At 42.8% G+C, this 22,235-nt stretch overlaps 1 protein-coding gene across 10 annotated transcripts in view; it reads right to left on the reverse strand.

Annotated features, from left to right (window-relative positions):
- Nucleotides 1–1,348: 1,348 nt before the first annotated feature.
- The window catches only part of FAM13A (family with sequence similarity 13 member A), a 239,073-nt gene continuing 218,186 nt past the window's right edge, over nucleotides 1,349–22,235 (reverse strand). For 9 of the 10 annotated variants that reach the window (XM_032767562.2, XM_032767545.2, XM_075066152.1 and 6 more), the window contains 6 exons: nucleotides 21,319–21,402; nucleotides 17,135–17,230; nucleotides 15,391–15,474; nucleotides 11,201–11,397; nucleotides 10,809–10,910; nucleotides 1,349–8,623 (listed from right to left, as the gene is read on the reverse strand). In XM_032767562.2, coding sequence (XP_032623453.1) covers nucleotides 8,497–8,623; nucleotides 10,809–10,910; nucleotides 11,201–11,397; nucleotides 15,391–15,474; nucleotides 17,135–17,230; nucleotides 21,319–21,402 — 690 coding nt within the window. In that variant the 3' untranslated portion in view covers nucleotides 1,349–8,496. The remainder of the gene's footprint in view (nucleotides 8,624–10,808; nucleotides 10,911–11,200; nucleotides 11,398–15,390; nucleotides 15,475–17,134; nucleotides 17,231–21,318; nucleotides 21,403–22,235) is intronic. The other variant, XM_032767554.2, reaches the window with a different exon arrangement.

The following is a 22,235-nucleotide window of genomic DNA, read 5'->3' on the forward strand; positions in this document are numbered from 1 at the left end:
TCTTCCAGCTAGTGCAGTCTGTTCCAACCAGAGCAAGCATCTCTCATTGGTTCCAAGAGAGCTCTTCCTGTCTCAGGACTGGGTGACAAATAAGGGTTCTACTGTACCAATGGGAGTTTTGCTTGAGTAAGAAGTGCTTAGCTAAAGCCTCAAAGGGAGACAAGATGCCAGGTTAGAACCTGGCTCCCGAGTCTGCTTTGAGAGGAGTTAGCGTGATCAGGTCTATTCAGAAGAGAGAACTTGGATGGGGAGGAGGAACCTCTACTGGCAGCAATCCTGCATTGTTGAGAGCAGCAGATGCTTTCCAGCCCCGCCTCCCGAGTTTGAAACTCACATAGCTTTATAGCATGGAACTCCTCCACTACGGGAATGAGGGCGGCAGCCTGGAAGGAGGGGATCATGTGCACTTGGCAGCATGTCAGCACTTTAATGCTCCAAGATTAAAGGAATCTGTCGGATAATTAGAGGATCACAGATGTTTTAAACAAGTGCACCAGTCCCTCTGGCTGCATGGAGCACCAGTCCCTATCCCAGAGAGTCACACGGAGATGGAGTTTGCAATGCAATTAAAGTGGGAATCTGGGCCACATCCACACCATCACTTCGCCACTAGGGAGCAAGTGCTGGAGTCCTTTCAAAATGGCTTCAAGTTTGCCTCTGTTTGCAGAAGACTAAAAGTTTTGAGGTGAGGGTGCGACCTGGAAACACGGATGCCTTTGGCATGACCCGCATCTTGGTTATTATCTTCTTGCACACTTTACAGTGGCATCCCCCTTTTGCTGCAGCAGACTTCTATAAGGAAGCTCCCTGTGTACCCTATCAGACAACATATCAGAGGGGCAGGGGATGGGCTGAAGGGGGCTCTTGTAAACATTTTCTCACCAAATTCATGGCAGTGGGGTGATTTCTCCACCTCTCATGGGGTGCACACTTCTCTCTGGATATTGCTAAATAATCCCTGCTGGTGAGAGAGCCTAAAGCTCAGCAAAACACTCTTGCAGGGCAAACATTTTGCCTTTAAATGATCCAGATTTATTTACCAACTCAGCAAAAACTCCCAAGGCAGGATATACCTAACATTTATTTCCGGCCATGGTGATCTGTGCCAAGTGTCTGGGACTAGCAGGGCAGTTTCCTCACACCCCTAGTCGAAGACTTAACATAGCAAGGCTCTCACCTTAGAACGATACTGTGTTCTATCCCTGGAGATGGGTGCAGCTGCTTTTTCCCTCTCCTCACCCCTAATCCTCGCCAGCCAGATCACTCATGAAGGTTACTGAGCCTGTTGATTGTTGCACCAGTCCCTTTTGTCAGCGATTCATGCAGATGGCAAGGATTGCTAGAGACCTGCAGTCAAAATAGTTTTATTTCCTTTGTTTCATACAAAATACAATCATGTACAAAAATGTACACAAAACATTTGTCAATCAGTTTACATTAAAAAAGACACTGTAGATTCAAATTAAATTTGCTTGCATAAATCATGTAAACAGAGAACTGGGCCCACACTGGCTAAGATTGCATTATTTGTTAAATATGTCATTTGCATGAGCCGGTTATGGAGTTGCTTTCATACAGAGAATGAAGTCTGCAAAAGTGATTTCTCCAGCCACACACCTGGCTGTTACTGGCTTCTGAACTCTAAAATCAAGTTGTATACACACATGCACAGTCATTTGTGTAAATATATACCTCTCTATGTATATACATATACACATAATAGAAGATGCTTTACACCAATGCATGCAGATGTCCACAGAGAGGCACAAGTAGGCACAATGAATACTTTGAACATACAAAGTTGTAGCAAGCATTAAATACCCTGTGTCATAGAGAACAGATAATACAGGTTGGACAGAGTTTGATGCCCCGCATGCCATCATGAATAGCTTGGATGTGCAGATCCTCTAGATGTACAAGGCCAAGAACTTTTACAATTCTTTTTGCCAAGGACAACAAGATACTTCAACCATACATCAAAGTGTAAGGCTACCACAGCATATGGTTCCTTCACGGATAAAGCTAATAAGGTAACCGGTAGAGGACTCACCAATCTCATGTCAAAAAATAAAGAGGTATTATACACTGCAAATTATGGTTTCCAGGGGCAGAAATCTATTTGCCTCAAAAGAATGCAGCCTTTCCTCACCCTTTTTGTTTTTAGAACCTTCCTATAAAAGGACATAGAAATAGGGTATGAGAGAAAAGAGGTCAGAGGTCATTCTGGTGAAACCACATTCTCGTCTATCTAATTTGCCCTCCAAATGTAACAGTGTGCAACATTTGGAAAAATGAATATAATGCTGTGCATACTTCCTCTACATTTCCACTTCAATCGGCTACGGGTTACCTTGCATTTTCCATCAGTGTTGACAGCAGAGGGTAAATGCATTTTTGGCTGGCCTAACTGACAATTACAGCTCCATTTTTATTGATGGGGGAAGAGGAAATATATAAACTGTTAGTTCTGCTTAATTTTCCTCGTTTCCTAAAAGAGAAATTTAAAGGACACGGTGGGTGAAAACCGAGTCCTGCTGCAGTCAATGGCAAACCTCCCATTAACTTCAGTGGGGTCAGGATTTCACTCCATGTAATTTTAAGTAGGCTGATTATTAATAATGCATTAGAGATTGAGACAGAGTGAAACTGCAACAAATCTTTTCACCCATTATGCTGTGTGTTTACTTTCACTCAGCAGGGATGTTAACAAACACAGCAGTCAGTCTCACGTTCTGGTTTGCATGCACTAGCATACAGCTGCAACGCTGTTTGCAGACACTACCACAGGCATGTTTACATTTAGATGGAAACTGGCCAAAATGAACTTTAAAAAATTTACCCCAATATTAGGGTTTTGAAGGGCCAATTTTTTTTTTAAGCCTGGTCATATCCCTTTAAAATCCTAGACCTCCATATCGTGCAATCGAGGATAAAGGATAGAATTTTCAATAGTGCTGAAGGAAGTTAGATGACTTCCAGACAGAACTGGGTGCCTTCCTCCCTTAGGCTGCTTTGAGAAACCCACCCTGAACGCACAAACAGGACTTAAAAAAAATAAATGGCTCTAAGTATCTCCCCACTTGCCTACCAATAAAGAGACTTGCAGATTGTCAGAGTATTTGCATAAAATACACTCACAGAAATGTCTCCTGTGCTTTCCTCACAGCCCAAGTTAACTGGAAGGATTTAGAATGTCTCACATTTCCCACATGTAAATCCCTTCCCCTGCTTAGTAGGGGCCATGCAGACACTTGCAGGCAAATAACAAAAGAAACCACTTTCCAGAACAGTGAGAGTTGGATTAAGGCTGCTCAGGAGCAGCCTGTCAGACTCACGTGTATGTCACCGTGCAGGTGAGGTTCAGAATCAGACAGGTCTCACATATCGCACTATGTTCTGTGACTCCAGAGTCCACACCCTTTTCCAGCTGGCACTACTAAGGGTAAATGCATTTTTGCTTGGCCTAACTGACAATTACAGCTCCATTCTTTTTGACAGAGGAAGAGGAAATATATAACTGTTAGTTCTGCTTAGTTTTCCTCGTTTCCTAAAAGAGAAATTTAAAGGGACACGCTGTGGACTCTAGTGGCAGCAGGATCAGGTCCCACATAACACAGGCATTTCAATAACCCAATGACTCCCTGAGGGGAAAAGCAGGAGGAACCGGTCAATGTTATGCATTTAACTGCACTGCAAGGATTTTGGCAGGAAGTGGGCATACAGTCGATGCACTTAAAAGGTTCCTTCTTGTTCTGCAGATATTGCCAGTTCTAACAATGATCCGAGGTACAGGCTATTGCTAAAGCCAGTAATCTCTCAACAACTAGACAGCACTTTTTAAGTGCATACACTGTAGCAAAGTGCTTCTTACTTTCTGAAATATACAAAAAATGAGAGACATTCACAACATTAGCAGCTGCAAATGGGCAGCGGCTGTTAACCATGTCCAGTGATCCCTCAAACTAGCACAAAGGCATAGCTAAAGATAACTACTGCAAATGGCAACAATTCCAGAATGCAAAGTTACTTTCCTCTCTAGGATGAACAAGGGTGCACAAATTCCACTCCCTCGTAATCACTGGCCTCCAACCCAGTTTCTCTCCCACATCAATAAGAAACCCAGATGTTGCTGTGGGTCCTCGTAGTGAGTTCCCTGGGGCACGGAAAATGGGAATAAGTTAACAGTACAACTTTGCATACTGCCTGCAAAGTAAAGCATTAGTGTTTGACAAAATCCATGCTACAAGCACGCAGCATGTGAACTGCTGTTCTAGGAGCCTTCACAAATTGAACAAACACCGTACCTAAACAATATTACACCAAGGCTGCAAATAAAGCCCTCTCTGACTTCTAATCAGCTACTTCCATTACAACCTAGACATGAGAGCTGTACAGAACCAGGCATCGACTGAAAGATCTTACTCTCAGTGATTTATCCACCTTATACTACTGGACAGCAAGCAAGCTTCTATTTCTGTTCTGTTTCCAGTGTGTCTGAATTACCATTTTGCAAACATTCCCCTAAATGGAAGTCTTGCTGAGATGTCACTAAACTATACTTTTCCCTCTCAGGCACAAAGGCTTTTACCATGACGTGATGGCACTTACGAATTTTTGCACATACATGTAATAAAAACTGAATCCTAACAGAATAATCAAGAGACAAGATGCTTTAATTACACCATATTTAATATAAACATCTATTAACTGAGTGTTTACACCAAAGTAAACAGAATAAAAGCAAATGCTACCTGTGAAAATTACAAGCTTTTGCCATCTTTAGCTCTTTTTGTTTTATCATTATATTTATACCCTGTTTATCATCATCATCACCATTAAATAAACCTCAGTCATTTATGATGTTCACATTCGGTAATACACAACTACGCATCACTGAAAAAACAAAAAGGACATGTGGCTGTATCATTCTAGGCCATGCGAAGCCAGTTACCAAACAGGCCGTAATGCCAGCAGAGAACACACTACAAGTTCTATTGCCATGGAAGTATATGTTGTCTTATTCCAACAGCTTACTCGTTTTATTTGAAGCAGATACTTGCCCAGCACTTCACCCCTATTAAAAGAATTCTCACTTGCATTCAAACATTCTCATGTAAACAGCAATATAAAATGGGCTGTACACTCAAGGGCCTGCAGTAAGTGAAATAACAAAGGAAAACTGAAATTAAAAAATTACAGCAATGATTTGATTTTTGCATGACTATTTTTTTTGGAGGTGGCGGGGGTTATCAGTACCTGAATGGCTATTTCGTGAATTGCAGTAAATTCTACCGAACTCAGTTTGCAGGAGATATAGAGACTTCATGGAATTAAGCTCAACTGGTGGTATTCATTTTATGTTTTTGTTTAAAGAACAGCCTTTTAACAAGAGAGAGATAGACAAGGATTTTTAGAGTACAATTTTGGCTATATAGGTTTTATTATTAGCTTTCAAACTTTAAAAATATAATCTCTCTAAAGTGCATCATTATACTTATCATTTATATAAAATATTTGAAATCACAGCAATGTACCACGAGAACAACAGTAGCTAGGCAGTCAGAAAACCCTATAGTCTTATCAGTTTAAAAACAAAATATTTTGCTATATACTGTTGGTCAAGAATTGTCAGGGCAACAAAACAGTTAATCATCAGTACACAGTTCAAGCAGGCTTTTAACAACAAAATGTAGTCTTTGTGACTTCTGGAGTTTTGCATGAAGGCTATGGACACTGATGGCTAGATAATCACAGCCACTGTAATTTAGGTATTAAGGAGATAAGGCCCTGATTCAGCAAAGTATTTAAGTTTGTGCTTAAGTTCATCTCTACTCACAAAAACACCAGCCACAGGCTTGACTTCAAGCATGCACTTATTTCAATAGGATTGACACATGGCTAAAGTTAAGCATGGGTCTCAGTGCTTCACTTAACTGGGGCCTAACTGTATAAAAGGCAACCGGCAATACTGACTTCTGAGGAACCCAGCAGCCATTTTTGTCCTATCATTTCTGCTACTAAACATCACTGTCCTATTAAACAGTTATGCCCCAAATACCCAACCCTCCCATGCACCCTTTCAACTGGCATAAAGCTGGTTTAGAGGACAATGGCACCACCATTATTTGCTGGAATTCTCAGACGTCCTGCATGCAGAAGGGAAAGAGGACGGCAGTCAGCCAATCCGGCCCATATTTTCAAAAGTAGCCTCTGCATGTGTGTGCCCAGGTATAGACACCTCTGGGGTCTGGTTCTCAGAGGTGCTAAGTGCCTACAACTCCCAGGTCAATGAAAGCTGTGGGTGCTCAACACCGCTAAAAATCAGCCCCTAGGCTGTGCGCCCAAAAACTAGGCTACCTTTTTAAATATAGGCTTCAGTCTCTCCTACTTCTGTTATTTCTTCCAGGTGGAGGGGATAATTCTGTGATTGATGAAGAACCACCTGGAAAATACCCCTAAGTGAAATGAATTTGGTGACTAGCAAAAGAAAAGACCCAACTTATGCTACCTCTTACCAACTGGCGCTGGCTTATCTTTAATGTACTACTTCTCACGGGCACTGTCCGACACCTGACATTCTAGAGAACCTTGCCAGGGCTCATGGATGGGGAAGAGAGACATTTCTTTTTAATAAGTTTTGAGATACAGAAGCTATTGAAACCCGCTGTAGATGTTCTGTATCTATTGTGGCAAGAATCAACATAACATAGCAACGTGGGGGAAATGCGCTTAGGGAACATGAACTGCCAAGTATCTTGGAGCCAGACTGTCCTGGTATGTAAGCACGGGGTAGGGCACAGGCAGGCTTCCCACCCCTTCATCTAATCTACACAAGGGCCAAATACAATTGCAATCTCTGCACTCAATATCACTGCCCTGCTCCTCCACACTGGCTCACTGATGGGATCAGTATGCAGGAGGGAGCATGCTGGCTTGCTCTACTTATGTGCAGCAGGGATGAATCCTGCCCTGGGAAGTCAGACTTTTTACTCTAGTTCCAATTAGGGGTTTCTGCCTGGGCTGTGTGAAGCTGCACATTGACGCTCTTGAGGGTAACACAAGGAAATAATGGAGCCCAATGGCTCTGCATGACAGAAATAAGAGCCTTCCACTTATTTTTTTTTAGCTCATTTCCCTTCAAAATAGCAAATGTCTAACATGAGTGTCTAAACCACCTGTCTATAATTCATTCATAACAAGGTTTTCCTTTCTGAAAATTGTTCATGTTGATTTGAGTGAGTTAAGTTCCAACTTTTGACCTCAGACTCTCATACTTCCAAGGGCAGAATCTGGCTCAAAGTTTCTCATTTCCTGAAGCATCCCCTCTCCTCTAAAGTATTTATATTTGCAATTATCATCGGGAAGAAAAGATCATGACTTCACTGTGTTCTGTATCCCCATCTCTGCAATTCACACTTAGTGCTGCAATCCATGTGGTCTTACCATTTAGGTGCACAAAAGAAAAAAATGTTAGGGTGTGTGCACTATATGTGTATGGACTGTCCAGCTCAGTCTTTAAAGTCAGTATCAGACACTGAAAGATTGGTGGTCTGTCTATGCTGATGTGGACAGATCTTCACTCTGCTTACCGGATACCTGAACTGGGAGAGCTGTAGTGACAGAGCAGCGCATTCATTTCAATAGAACATCTCAGCTACTAAAACCCAATAGGATTCTGACTGCTGCCATCAGAACCTCCACTCTGATCCAAATGCCCAACCACAGTCCCAGTGTCATAATTCAAAATGCCAGCTAAGACGACCTGGCAACTAAGCGTATTGCTGAACTTCCTTTGACAGTGCTTTTCTCATCAGAGGCAGCTACCATCTACCTAAGCAGAAATGACAGCTAGAAAACACATGTAAGAAAATCAAACACTTGGAAAAGTCACACTAAAGGCCAACGCAGTAAGCAGGGCGTTGATTAATAGCAATTCTCCAGCACTCAGTGGGGTAACTGAAAAGGCCCAACTCCCAAACCTACAGGTAATTTGGGAGCCAGAGCTCACTATCACAGTAGCTAAGAGAGAACAGCCTTAAGACTTCCCAACAGCAGGAACCGTGTGTCACTTTCCATTGGACAGGGCACTCGGTTGGGAAAGAAGAGGACATTATTGGACGATTCACCACTATTCATAGCAGTCAGCCTCTCACTATGATTCTCTGGAAAAACGTAATCTGACTCTGATATTCTAAACGTGACAGAATTGGTAAGCGAATCAAAACTAAGGACCCTTTCAGCGCCATCTCTGAGCACAGCATTACCTCTCTCTTGCTGGCAACCCCAGTCTAGATGACTGGCCTGGTGGCACAATGGACTACACTGAGTGCAGAGAGTGATAAGCCACCCTTCCTCCACCTCCCACCTCTAAAAATGGCCTTTCAGTTCTTGGGGAGCTGCTAAGCCCCTCATTGTCGGGCTCCTGCTGCACCCTTCATGCATTCATCTGGTTGTCTCGGTCTTTTCTTAGCCTCTCTGTGAAGTCGATCAACTTCATTACATAATCTTGGAACTAATATCTCTTTTACTGATCAGCACCTCCAGCAACCTCAGCTTTGCCTTAATCTGCTTGTATTCATTGTATTCTTCAGCCATGGGAGTACGATCTTCTTTCTGGACATTTCTAACAGAAAAACGGAGGAGATGTGAGAATTTTATGTCATTTTTAGTTAGCTATAAAAGGAAAAAAAGGTGCATAACCTAACCTAATAATGAGGGGGGTGAAACTCAGCATATTTCTGTGTCAAAGCTGAAAGTGATCCTGATGCTATTCCAGAGTCAAAACATATTGACATCCTTGTATCAGAACCAGTTATGCTATCCCCCCGACCCCCGGATCTCAAACAGTGCTCAGCTTATGATGTCTTATGACAGCTTCCTGTTCCATTGAAACGCTCTCACTGGCTATAACAGAAGGTATTATGAATAGGTACCCGTTTCTGAAGGTACAAAAGCTTCCATTTCTAGTTCTGGAGAGTCATGAGATATCAGACCATACATCTGTCAGTGGAGCAAGACTGAACACTGCCCATCCTGGGATCCAGGCCACACATTTTGGGCAGAAACTTTTTGTTGCAGATTAACCCCGGGTCCTTTTTGAAGCCACGCAGAGATTCAGCATGTTAGAAAAAGTCTCTCTGAGTGCTGAGCCAGGGGACAAAAGGGCTGGTGAGGTTGTCAAAGGTGCATATATAGATGAATTTATCACATGGGTATCATCAGCTCACATGCTACATAGATATATGTCCATGTGCAAGTGTACATATACAGACACAAACACCAGCAGCCAATGCAATTGAAGTGAATTCCCAGGGGCATTAACTTTCTGAGCTCTGATGCTGTTCACAGTGCGAGTGCTCGAGCTGCATGCTTATGGCCAAATTCTCCACTCAGAAATACTTGGTTTATACTGAGGCCAACGGGAACCATGCTCGTACAAGGAGAAAATTCGGCTCATAGGGTTTATTATGTCAGTTGAGCCTAAGGTGACCAGATGGCCCAATTTTATAGGGACTGTCCCGATATTTGGGGCTTTTTCTTATAAAGGCTCCTATTACTCCCCACCCCGTCCCGATTTTTCACACTTGCTGTCTGGTCAGCCTAGTTGACCCCTCCCCAAAGTGGGCTTAGCCTTGTGTTCACTGGGACCATCTTTCCCCCTAGAGCACATATTTTCAGTATCCAGAATCTCTAAAGTCTAGGATGTAGCATGTTATTTCTCATTATGGAGACTCAAATATGGAATAGACTCTTCATATACACAATATGTTACAAGAAATCACATGCATTTAACTACTGAGTTTCACATTTCTTTTTGAGAGATGATGATTACACCTCTTGTGGCATTGTTTTCCTGTGCTGCTATTTAACATTAATTTATTCCACGAATTACCCATTAAGTACCAAAGTAGTGTTTGCGCAGACCCACAGATGGGAGGAAGGGATAGAAAGATACATTTCTATAGTGTCCCTTTAGACAAGATTATTATTCTGTCCAGGGCTTTGGAGCTGTGCTCCAGCTCTAGGCAAAAACCTGCAGCTCCACTGCTCCGGAGCTGCTCTGCGCTCCAGCTCCAGGCTCCGCTCCAAAGCCCTGATTCTGTCCCAAAGAATTACATTCCTAGGAGTCAGTCCATGAGGTGGCTCTAGATTTTGTCTTATGGTTTATGTGATTTACTACTCTGTGCATATGAGAAGGAGCTTGGAACACTTGGGTTTTCATCTTGGCTCCATTGCCGTGTTAGGGCAAAATTTTCAAAAGCCCCAAAGTCCCTTAGGAGCCTAACTCCTCATGGGATTTAGATGCTTTTGAAAATTTTACTCTTAACCTCAATGTGCTGTGTCTCACAGAATTAATGAGAAGACTCTCAAGCCTGGTCTACACTGGGGGGAGGACACGGTCGATCTAAGTTATGCAACTTCAACTACATGAATAACATAGCTGAAGTCAACATACTTAGATCTACTCACCGCGGTGTTTTCACTGCAGTGAGTCAACTGCTGCCGCTCCCCCGTCAACTCCGCCTGCGCCTCTTGCGGTAGCGGCGGACAGGAATCGACGAGAGAGCGCTCGGGGGTCAATGCTGCCCGCCGATCCGGCGGGTAGTATAGACATACCCCTAGTGACTTCAACTGGCCTTGGAACAGATGCTCTGTATCCCAGCTTCCCTATCAAAATTGAGGATAACAAAGTGAGGATTAATTTGGTAGCATACGTAGGGCACTTTCTATTTTCAGAGCCTTTTGCTCTCAGTAAGTATTACTGGCAGTAGTTATAGAGATAGATGGATGAATTAGAAATGAAATACCTTCCATTTTCTCGAAAAAAATTATCTTCAAATTCTCTCAACTTTTTTCTGATCTGTTTTTTCTCTTCCCTGACTTCTTGGAGCTGCTCTAAGAGTTCTGGCCTGTAGGGTTAAAGTATAGATATAAAAATTACATATAAAATTAAAACAGGAGTGGTATAGTAATTCTACCAAAATATATGTAGCCAATCCTACAAACACTCCCTAACAAATTGACACGACTCTTAAGTTTAAGAATGTGAACACTCACATCACTGATAAGCAAAACAACTAGCATTTGTTTAACTTTAACCATGTGCTAAGGTCCTTTTGGCTTCAATGAGATTTAAGCAAATGCTGTGGTTTGCTGCATCTAGGCCCACACTTGGTACAGTACAAGAAATATGACATACATAGAAGCAGCATGGAGGGTAGAAAGCCCCATGTCCTGGCTGCTCTTTGAAGGCATCTTATCATCCACTGGAGAAATGAAGCCATCAGCCTCATCTTCTAGTTGATCCAGGAAACTCCGCATGCTGAAATCTGGTTTCAGGGTGACTGTGAAATCTAGTTTCACGGTGCTGTCCTCGTCGGAACCCTCCTCTTCCTCCTACAGAAAGAGAGACAGAGCCCCCATAACAAGAGGTTACTACTTCTCTCTGCAGACACAACCCGCATATCACATTATATTCTTTCACCACAAGCACTGGGCTACAGATATGGAAAGCGGTCAATAGAGACAGCACCTTAATTGCGCTAAGATTTACAGTGCACTAAAGTATCAGTAGTAACCCCCCTTCCATACACACACAGAGCCCCAACCCATTATTAGTAGAAACCACCACCACAAATTCAGCTTTGTTAGTGAGACAAAGTGCGGCAGAATCACCATGATGAAGAAAAATCAGAATTCTTGGCAGCCTGCTATTGTTTGTTCATTTGTTTTCAGCATTCTTGATTAAGCTACAAGTACTTCCAAACTTGACAACTATTGGACACAATGTCTCAATGGTGCCAGCGTCTTCCACACCTAAGCCCATCAGTAATTTAGTTGTGACAAATCCACAAGCTGCCACGTTAATTTGCATGAAACCTCCCCTGCGGTGGGTGCCTTGCAAAGGGCTCTGTAGCACTTGGCATGTTGCCGATAATTTTTACATATGGTGAGGATAGAACACAGCAAGGAACCTGTCAGAACCAGAGAGCTAAAGGACTGATTTGTGTTGCAATAAGGAGTTACAAAGGGAAGGTTTGTGATATTTCAGTCCAATGGAGTTGTTCAAGAATTAGACTGTTTATCTTGATTAAACTAGAACACTGAACTCAGCCCAGAATTTCAATTATATGATAGAGGGAGAGTGAGTGAGTGTGTAAAACGCAGTTGTTGCTGACTTGATCTGTTACCAGTTCTGTCCCCAGATGGATTGTTTGTTGTCTGGAAAAATACAATGCTAAACATTAAAAAGCTGAAATGCTTTAGTGAGAGTGCTTCCTTCAAGATGCACTTGGGGGCCTGGCTAAGTGAAAGCTCCCTTTGTTTACGGCTACACAATGTGAAAGGCTCTGCACACCCAACTACACACCCACAATCTGGCGCTCCCAAAGAGGAACCTGTTCTGGGACTGAGTTATTTGTTCAGATCTTGTTCCGGCTTTTAAACAATTGAGCCCTGTCCTCCTCTCACATCAAGCTAAGTTGCTGTAAGCCGGCTGTATGCCATAATATAGGTAGCAAGGGAATGAGACAGCAAATGAGATAAAATAAATAAATAATAGGATAGGGAAGAAATATTTTAAACAGGGACTGACACGCCTGGTTCAGCAAGGTACTGACGGACACTCTAGGTTTAATGAGCTCCTGGGCAGTCCCAGTGAAGTCCTGAAGGAAATGATATATGCTAAAACACATTGCTGAACTGGGGCCAAAAAAAGCCACTTCCTTTGCTGTTTCTCCTGCGTTCCCTTTGCTAGTATTTCAACAGTTTCTATAAGATCTTTCTCCCTTTCAAACCTAGATCTCCTTCTGCTTCACTCAGTAAGGAAGCAACAGAGCCAGATTCAGAACTTGTGTACTCAGGTCGGAATCCACTGAGGTCAATGATGTGTAAATTGCCAAAAATGTACCAGGTCTGGATTTGGCCCATAGTCTTGTGGTTATGAGGTCAGTGGCCTTTCCCAGGGAAATGTAATCTGAAGCCACAGACTGACAATGACAACAGATGGAGCACCCACTGGCTAGCCAGGGACAAACTAAATAAAAACAGAAACCTGAAAACATCGGAAGGAAAACAGCAGGGAACAGGTAAAAGATAACGTGATTTCTGATTGATGATTAGATTTTAAAGCTTTTCTAGAGACAGACCATGGCACAGTTTCACTGCCAGTTATAAAACTTAGGCCAAGGAACAATGATTGCCAGTGCCTTCGGTTGTGTACTGTTCTTACACCTCATCCTGCTGGCTAATTCAGAGTGCAGTGCGTGGGTTTCTGCATTCAGGTACAGGGTGCTGTGCACACTAGCCCTATGTGCTATGATAAAAGCAATGAAGAACGCAGAAGGTGACAACAGCACCTGCTCAGATGTCTGGGAGTGTCTGCTACTCTCCTTTGCCACAGGGAGAGAAATTTTAAAACTGATTACTTCAGACCCCTCCCCCTCTAGAGGGCTGTGGATATCATGTCAATGAAGTCTGTCCCAGTAGGGCTAGTTCAGGTAGCTTTTTCCATTTCTAACTGCACTGTACTCGCTGTCATGACTGCCAAGGAGTAGTGCGATTCAAAAACATGCTAACTAGCTTTTGCCAACTGGAACCAGATACCATCAGACATAGCACAGAACTGTCACTTGTCCAGGACTTTAGTGCCTCAGATTACAATTTATAGTCACAGATCATCCACAAAGATTTCAGCTCCTTGAACTGAAGGGAGTGAATCGGAAGGCTCTTTAGTGAGAATTCAACTGGAAATGCCTGACAGACAGGTAGGAGCATGATTTTAAATGGGCCTTGACCTGGCCTCGAATTTTGTCCCCACAATCAATTCACTTCTGCAGCCAATCAAACTGTAACTGCATGTGACTATTTGCATCTGCAATCCATTTATTTTTAGTTATTTTTTCACCTTTGTGGGCATTTGGTGCTCCCAGCACCTTAAAAAATTCTAAAATACACAATTACAAATACACAATTTTAAACCCAATACTACAGCGCATCAGTTTTCCTAGTGAACAAACTTTCCAATGAATTGACCTGGCTACGGCCTCTCAGGGAGGTGGACTATTTATGCCAATAGGAGAACCCCTCCCAGCGGCGTAGGTATGGTCTACACTGAAGTACGGCTGCGACCCAGCTCTGCCACTGGAGTGTGTTAAGTGCAGACAAGTCCTTGGGCAGATAGCCACAACTTCACTACCGCTGGTACCCACGCTAGCTAGATTAAAGCTAGCTCAGGTATGTCTACACATATTGCAATCACACCTGGAGTTGGAAAGAAATCGCAGCACAAAGTTGGTGGTGTAAAATTAGAGGACACTTTAAAAGAATATAGCCCTTAATTCAGGTTTGGTTCAGCAATTATCTATTAAATATTAAGAACAATTCACTGAGGGATAAGCAGCTATGTAAACACACAGCCACTTAACACGTATGATATTGTAACTTCACCTTAATTCATATGTACTTCATATATGCAATTAATATTTAGCCTGCAATAATTATAATTAAAGAATATTTAGTTCATGGTATCTGCAATACTACCCAGTTTTGGATGGTTAACAGAGAAATGAGCATGAAATCAGAATGAATTGCAGCATGTTTCCCTTGTTCATACTGTGATGGCAATAACAAGCATGCAGATAATTGTGTCATATGCTAAGCCCCTTGGAGCTGGTGATTGGACCTTTCTTGGACAAAAGTAACATGGACCAAATTAATCCCTAGGGCGTTAACTATTTAAGGCACATGCAGTAATGAATCTGGCCCAATGTTTTCATATCAGTGCTTAACACTAGGAAATACCAACCCATGGCTGCACAGAGTGAAAAAAAAAAAATCCAGCCGAACAAACCATATCAAATATTCACCAACGTTACTAAGCTGTACTTACTCTGCTTCTAGAAGTGTAGTTTCAAAGTGTAAAATAAGAACTGAACACAGCCAGGAGGTGAACGGGGTGGGTAAATTTCCATAACCTATACGAGTGTGCTAGCTATAACCTATTCGTGTTCTGGGAAAGCCCAACCCAGCCGTGGTGTGGCATAAAAGCCTCAGAGCTTTGGTGCAAGAAAAAGAACAGCAAAAAATTGGTGGGGAATATTCAAAAGCAAAAGAAAGCAGAGGTGCAACCAATAATCGTGAAGTTTTTATAAAGTAAAATACATGTGGAGAGGAAAAACACAAAGCCGAGGAAATACTGTAGGTTGATCTGCAGTAACATAAAGGAGGGATTTGTTCAAAACTGGCTAGGCTTAAGCAACTACTGATGAATTTTTTTTGGCGACACTGCAAAGAATCAATACTAATGAAAAAATCAATCAATCTCTGTCATTGGCGGGAAGGGAAAACTGATGCAGACTGAGCAATTAGTTAGCAGCTGGAGGTCTTCACCTTTATCTCCTTGACGAAGGAAGCTGTTTCGCCCTCGATAATTGGCTGCAGCAAAGGGCTTCTCCGCTTGCTGGAGGGGGAACCCTGTGACAGGTGTTAACAAGTAGGTTATATTGTGAACCCCTTTCTCCTCCACCACCTGTTCTCTTGCTCTCCTCATCTCCATGACTCTTTTAGCTCATCCAGATCATCATAAGAAAACTGCTTCTTAAAAAGAAAAAACTTCTGGCAAAAACCTTGAAGCAGAGAAAGGTTTTGTTTTTTTTCAAGTCGCTGCTTAGCAATGGACATCAGTGCCAAATGCAGGCAAACGCAACACTATGCATGGAAGGGCCAGCTGTGCATAAGCGGGAAAATAAATGCTTTAAGGAAGGGGGTAAAAAAAAAAAGCAACCCCATAGATGTATAAAGACAACATGTGGCTCTCTGCAGCTACATTGTATGCCCTGCAAAACTCCACAGGCCGATTTTCGAAAGCGCTCAGCACTCACGACTGAGGCCAAACTTTCAATAACTCAGTTCCCATTTAGGCACTTAATTGACATGGCTGGATTTGCAAAGGTGCTCTGCCCCCAGGAGCTCTCACTGTTCTCAGAGAGGTGGGGAAAGACATGCCCCATTGTTCTCAATGGCAGCTGCTGGGGGCTGACTGAGCACTTTTGAAATTCTGGTCATTTCATTTTGGTGCCTGAATGGGAACTGAGCTCCTTGGAGAAGCTGGCTGTAAACTGCCAAGAGGTGGCTGCTGGGTTGGATGGCTTCCTTCTACTTGCTAGCCTTACGTATCTAGTTCACACAGGGGACTAATCACAACAGTGATTCCAGGAGTTTTGGGTTTTTTAAAAAAATACAGCAGGACATGCCGAGAACACCCAGAAAACTGTGCTTGCCAGTGTGTCTGACTGCTCTGAGTAACACTTCGCCGGTCTGTTCTTCTGAACAGACACCCTGTTAAAACAGCTGCCAAGAAACAAGCATGGCCTCGCAATAGTGAAAGGACAAAGGATCATTCATGAAACAAAGAGCATGCAGAAACCAATATAAAACAGCTTACTTTCACTGGCAGGGCGAAATGAGTGTGCATATGTATTTTATAGTACAATAATTTTAGGGCAAGTGACAAGAGCAATACCAGATGTGTGACGCAAGGAGCTTCAAATTTGGGTCACCAAAGATAAAAGCATGTCTGTGGAGCGGATGACAATGGCCCTGCAGGACAGATGTGTGGGACTCCGTGGAAGTGGTAGCACTCCTTGCATCAGCTTAGAAAGCAGCATCAGCCATTTGTGTATTCTGCTAGTAAGTGTTGCAGATTGGGAGACTGGGCAGTCTGGCTGCTGATGCAGTTGAGCTCCTCAGCAGCGTAGGCAAGACACAAGTCTCTATTCCTACCAATGTAAGTAACCAACACCGAGTCTATGATGTTGAGGGAAAAAGGAGGTGAGGCCTTAGCCAAAAACCATGTAATGAAAAATCAATAGTAACCCAATGGAAGGAAGAGCACCAGAAGGTGAAAAGTGCTCAACATCCAGCTCTGGGGCACTGGAGTCCTTGACCAGCTCGACACTAGTCCCAGTTGCTATGGTATCATTGACTTGCAGTCGTTCAAGTACTTGGTTCTTTGGTGACCAGGGAGGTTGGGGCTCTGTAACTGTGCAGACGTGTGATTCTCCTGTCCTCCTCCCACCAAAAAAGCTCCCTCACCAAACCAAAGCCATCCCCCCTAGAGAAGTGCTGTACTCACAATAACAGGGATGGTGTTGGCCCTGGAGAGGATCTGTTTGACCAAGCGGTACCTGTCATACAAAGGCTTCATCACCTGGCGCTCATTTTTTGTTACCTGAAAAGCAAGAAAGAATAGGACCATGAGGCTGGCAGCAGATACTCTAGTTTGTAATGTATGCTCCTGCACTCTCATTTACCTGGGTTCAAAAAAATGGTGTGCTAATGGCAATGGTCCTGAGATTAGTATGGGGGGAGGGAGAGCTCAGTGGTTTGAGCATTGGCCTGCTAAACCCAGGGTTGTGAGTTCAGTCCTTGAGGGGGCCATTTAGAGAACTGGGGTAAAAATCTATCTGGGGATTGGCCCTGCTTTGAGCAGGGGGTTGGAGTAGCTGATCTCCTGAGGTCCCTTCCAACCTGATATTCTATGAACTTTGCCACTCTGACCTGCCAGTGTACCTTTAGCCCTGCTCTTCCAATCTCTGGCATAACTTCCAGCTGTGTGATGCTTTTGTAACGTGGTTAATCGGAGGTTAAGACATTTAGGCTCAAGCTAGTATTCATTTGTCCTCATCATAATCCCCACCCCAACACACACACACTAGGCAGTCTGTATCTGTGGCCACTTCTGTACTCGTGGCCAAAAGCACAGGGCTCACACCCACATCTTGTGTCTGGGATCCCAGAACAGACCTAGGAACAAAGGAAAGGAGCTGTGATGACTAACTGCCTTCCCATGGAGGCCCCTCCCCAAGCATGCTGACCTACAGCCCTTATGTAAAATGACATTGCAATGACCCTCCTCTGCCTCTGCACTTTCTCCCCTAAGGTGCCTGCAAGTTGTTAGCAGAGAATTGCTCATTTTACTCTCTAGCTCATCTTCTCGAACAAAGCTAGGGAGCAAAACTCCCTTGTAATGACTGGAGAGAATGTAGGAGAGGAGAGGGGGAGATTTAAACTGACACCAGCTAAGAGTGGTACATGAGAAAGTGAAGCTCTACACTTCTACAGAATTGTTTGCTTAAATGGGTTTCTGTATCTTTAATATCTTGTGGATGAGACTGGAAATCAGCAACTAGAATATTTCACATGACCATGTAGTTTATCCTCTTCATTTTATTCACCAGTGTCTTACCCCCACCCTGGGTCTGTCCTTCCACTATACCTTGGCTCTAAGTTTACATTAGGAGGCTCTTAGGGCAGGGCCTTTAACTGTGATGTCATTTCTATCTATCTACATTAGGATTTTAAAATGCTGCTTATCACTGTAGTATCTGAGCAACTCCCATGTAAAACCGATAGCAAAAGGAAAGTCCCTCGTGTAAACACTCTCCTTGGGGTAGGGTGTGAACTTCGGATAGTTTAGATTTCATTAATTTACTTTTTTGCTGTTTTGTTTTAGGTTGATTCTTTTCAGGATAGATTTGGATTTTTTTCTCTAAAGGTGTTTTTGTGGGGGTTGGTTGGATGTTTTGGATAGAAGGGAGGAATATAACCAGCAGTACGGAGACCAGAGATACACCACCCATTTACAGGACTCGCAAGGCCAGGTTCACCACTGTCGTCATTGGGTTTCATGCTGATGTGATTATATTCATTACTGGTGCAGTCAGCGTTGCCTTGTAAACTGTGAACTATTGTCTGTAACTAGATGGTTTTAATGGTGTTACAAAGGCACAAAATGGAGTAATGCAGTGGTGAATCCTCCCTGCCTCGGCTATGTTGGGACCCAAAAATGGGTAGAATGCCCTGGCACTGCTTTGCTGTTGGACTATGCTGTCCTTAAGGGTTAGAAAACAACATGAGAAGGTGCCTGTTGAGGGAAAGAACCGAACCGTCAGTTAATGCCACTTCAAAGAGGATAAACTCCCATGTTTTGTAAAAAATAAAAAAATATAAGGTTTGGACTGGGAAAAAGAATCTCTAAGTGCACAGAGGAAATGGAGGCTTCTTACCCATCACTAGAGGTTCTTCCAGATGTGTGGTCCCTATCAGTATATCCGAATATTTTCATTATTGATTTCGATAATGACATAGAGAGTACACTTATAAAGTTTGTGGCTGATACCAAGCTGAGAGGGGTTGCATGTGCTTTGGAGGATAGGATTAAAATTCAAAATGATCTACACAAACTGGAGAAATGGTCTGAAGTAAATAGGATGAAATTCAATAAGGACAAATGTAAAGTACTCCACTTTGGAAGGAACGATCAGTTGCACACATACAAAATGGGAAATGACTGCCTAGGAAAGAGTGCTGCGGAAAGGGATCTGGGGGTCATAGTGGATCACAAGCTAAATATGAGTCAACAGTCTAACACGGTTGCAAAAAAAAGCAAACATGATTCTGGGATGTATTAGCAGGAGTGTCGTAAGCAAGATACGAGAAGTAATTCTTCTGCTCTACTCTGCGCTGGTTATGCCTCAGCTAGAGTATTGTGTCCAGTTCTGGGCACCGCATTTCAGGAAAGATGTGGAGAAACTGGAGAAAATCCAGAGAAGAGCAACAAAAATGATTAAAGGTCTAGAAAACATGACCCGTGAAGGAAGATTGAACAAACTGAGTTTGTTTAGTCTGGAAAAGAGAAGACAGAGAGGGGACATGATAACAGTTTTCAAGAACATAAAAGATTGTTACATGGAGAAGGGAGAAAAATTGTTCTTCTTAACCTCTGAGGATTAATGACTTAAATTGCAGCAAAGGCAATTTAGGTAGGACATTAGGAAAAACTCCCTGTCAGGGTGGTTAAGCACTGGAATAAATTGCTTAGGGAGGTTGTGGAATCTCACTCAAAGGAGATTTGTAAGAGGAAGTTACATAAACACCTGCCAGGGAAGGTCTAGATAATACTTAGTCCTGCCCTGAGCGTAGGGGACTGGACTACATGACCTCTTGAGGTCCCTTCCAATCTTACAATTCTATGAAAAAACAGTTAGCATAACGGAGCCTTTGGTTGAAATTTCAGGCCCACGCCATGTGCAAACAGCAGCTAATGAAGAACAGATCATTTCTTGCTTCATTAGAGTGGCTCCAGGAATTCTGCAAAAATAGATTCTCTGGTTTAACTATAACTGTTCAGTCCCTACCTCTGCAGGCTCATCTGACACCGGCGCAGACCCAGTTACACAATAAATCTGAGCTCCACTGATCTTTGTTGTTTTTTTATTTTACTTTAAGTGGTCCAACTGTCCACATTATCCTAGATCTCTCAGTACTTTTCCACTGCAATAATGCCAGTAGTTGGAAACAGGAAAGCTGGTCAGCTGTAGCCTTCCTTGCTACTAGGTTCAGTTTTGCTGGGTTGTAAAAGTAGCTTATTTAAAAAAATTAAGTAGTTATGCTAATAAAAAACAAAGAAAAATATATTATAACAACAGGCCAGATTCTGCCCCCACACTGATTTTACATGGGTGTATATTCATTAACTTCAGTGGGGATTACCCCTGATTTACATCACTGTGAGAGCAGAATCCAGACTCAGAAAGGAGACAGGAAAGACAAATTAATTCCCTGGAATGGTTTGTTGCTGTGCCTTACACAGTAATAAAAGTCTAATACCTAGATGGCTGAGTGTAGGCAGTAATAATCATGTGGCCTTTGAGCAGCCATGTAGATGGCGTTGAGAGGGGGAAAATAAAGTAAATAATTTTAGAACAACAGGCTGAGAAGCAAATATTTCAGGCGTGAGGGAAACGAAGGGATCAGGGACTCCAAAGCACCGGCACAATGAAGGGGAGAGAGAATTTGCCAACTTGGCACCTTCGGATACATTGGCAGCAGAAGGCAGGCGAAGTGGAACTAGAAAACTTTAGCATTTACCAGAGGTGTGCACTGTTTAAACAATTGTTACAATGGTCTCAGAAAGGTGACAAATGAATTTGTGCTCTCTCATATTATCAACGTCACAAATGAGTTTCCCTTTACAACCAGCCAGCCTCCACCAGGACAAGGCTCAGGGATACCAATCATAATTAAGAGCCTGTTGCTCTGATAGACACCAAACTTTGCAGTTAATGCAGGGCTAAAAGCACTTCTCACCAGATGAGCGATTGCACTGAGTAAAGGGGCTGGGACTGATTAACAAAATCATTGTGCTTTTTTCCCCACCAGCGTGGGTGTTAGTGTACTTATAAGGTGGTGGGAGGTTAATTATGAAGGGCGAAGACAATTCAAGCAACTATTTTACATGTGTGCGGCTGTACGTACCGGTCTTCCATGAATGCTTTCATAATACAAGAGTGCTTTCTGAAGAGCCACTTTCTCAGCTGATATCTCATCTCTAGTCATGTCCTATATAAAAGATGGAGGGAGGGGGAAGAGAAAAAAAAAAGTCACATTTCTGCACTCAGAGAACACTGGGCTTTAGCCTTATCTGCATTCATACTGTACTTTGAAAGATTAAGCCACATTATTTTGCAATAAAGCCTGCAATACTTGCCACTACTTCCCCGAATCCCTTATCTTGTGATGCACTTTAAAATATCGTTACCATTAGGGACCCATGTTATGTGCTATGGAAACAACTTACAGCTAAATGACATTTAGATTTCAGGGGTACGGGTTTGTGTGTTCATCTAGGGGATTCATTAGTTTTTTCTGTGCTTTGAAAATGTAAAGTGCTCTATAATTGTTAAAGTTTATTTATTTTGAAGTAAGAGGACATAACAGTGTAAGTCTTTCACGAGACACTTGCCCTTCAAATCCAACACCATTCATTCTCTTGTCCCATCACTGCACTCAGTATTACAGTAGCCCACACAGAACTTTTGAAATCTCTCAGCTAGCAGCTTTTTGTCTTGCAAATCCAAAGTGATGAGAGAATTCTGTCTGCACCTTTTCTAAAAGCAGTCGTCAGAGATTACATTTTTGTTTTTCAAAATAAGGTTTTGCTTAGTTGACATGTCAGCGAACTCAAGGCCTTAATGTACAAGGCTATCAACATTTCAGGAACTAGCTAAATCAGATTGAGACCGCTTCTCTGCCAATCACCCTCAAAGACAACCATGTAGCTAACAGGGCCAGATATGAAACTCTTAAGAGTGCAGATAAAGTGCCCTCAGACAAGGGCAATCGACTTTGAATGAGCTAGCAGGAAATATAAGATTAAGCCAAAGCATGCCCGC

The sequence above is a fragment of the Chelonoidis abingdonii genome, chromosome 5 (genome assembly GCF_003597395.2).
Source record: "Chelonoidis abingdonii isolate Lonesome George chromosome 5, CheloAbing_2.0, whole genome shotgun sequence".
Classification (NCBI taxonomy): Eukaryota; Metazoa; Chordata; order Testudines; family Testudinidae; genus Chelonoidis; species Chelonoidis abingdonii.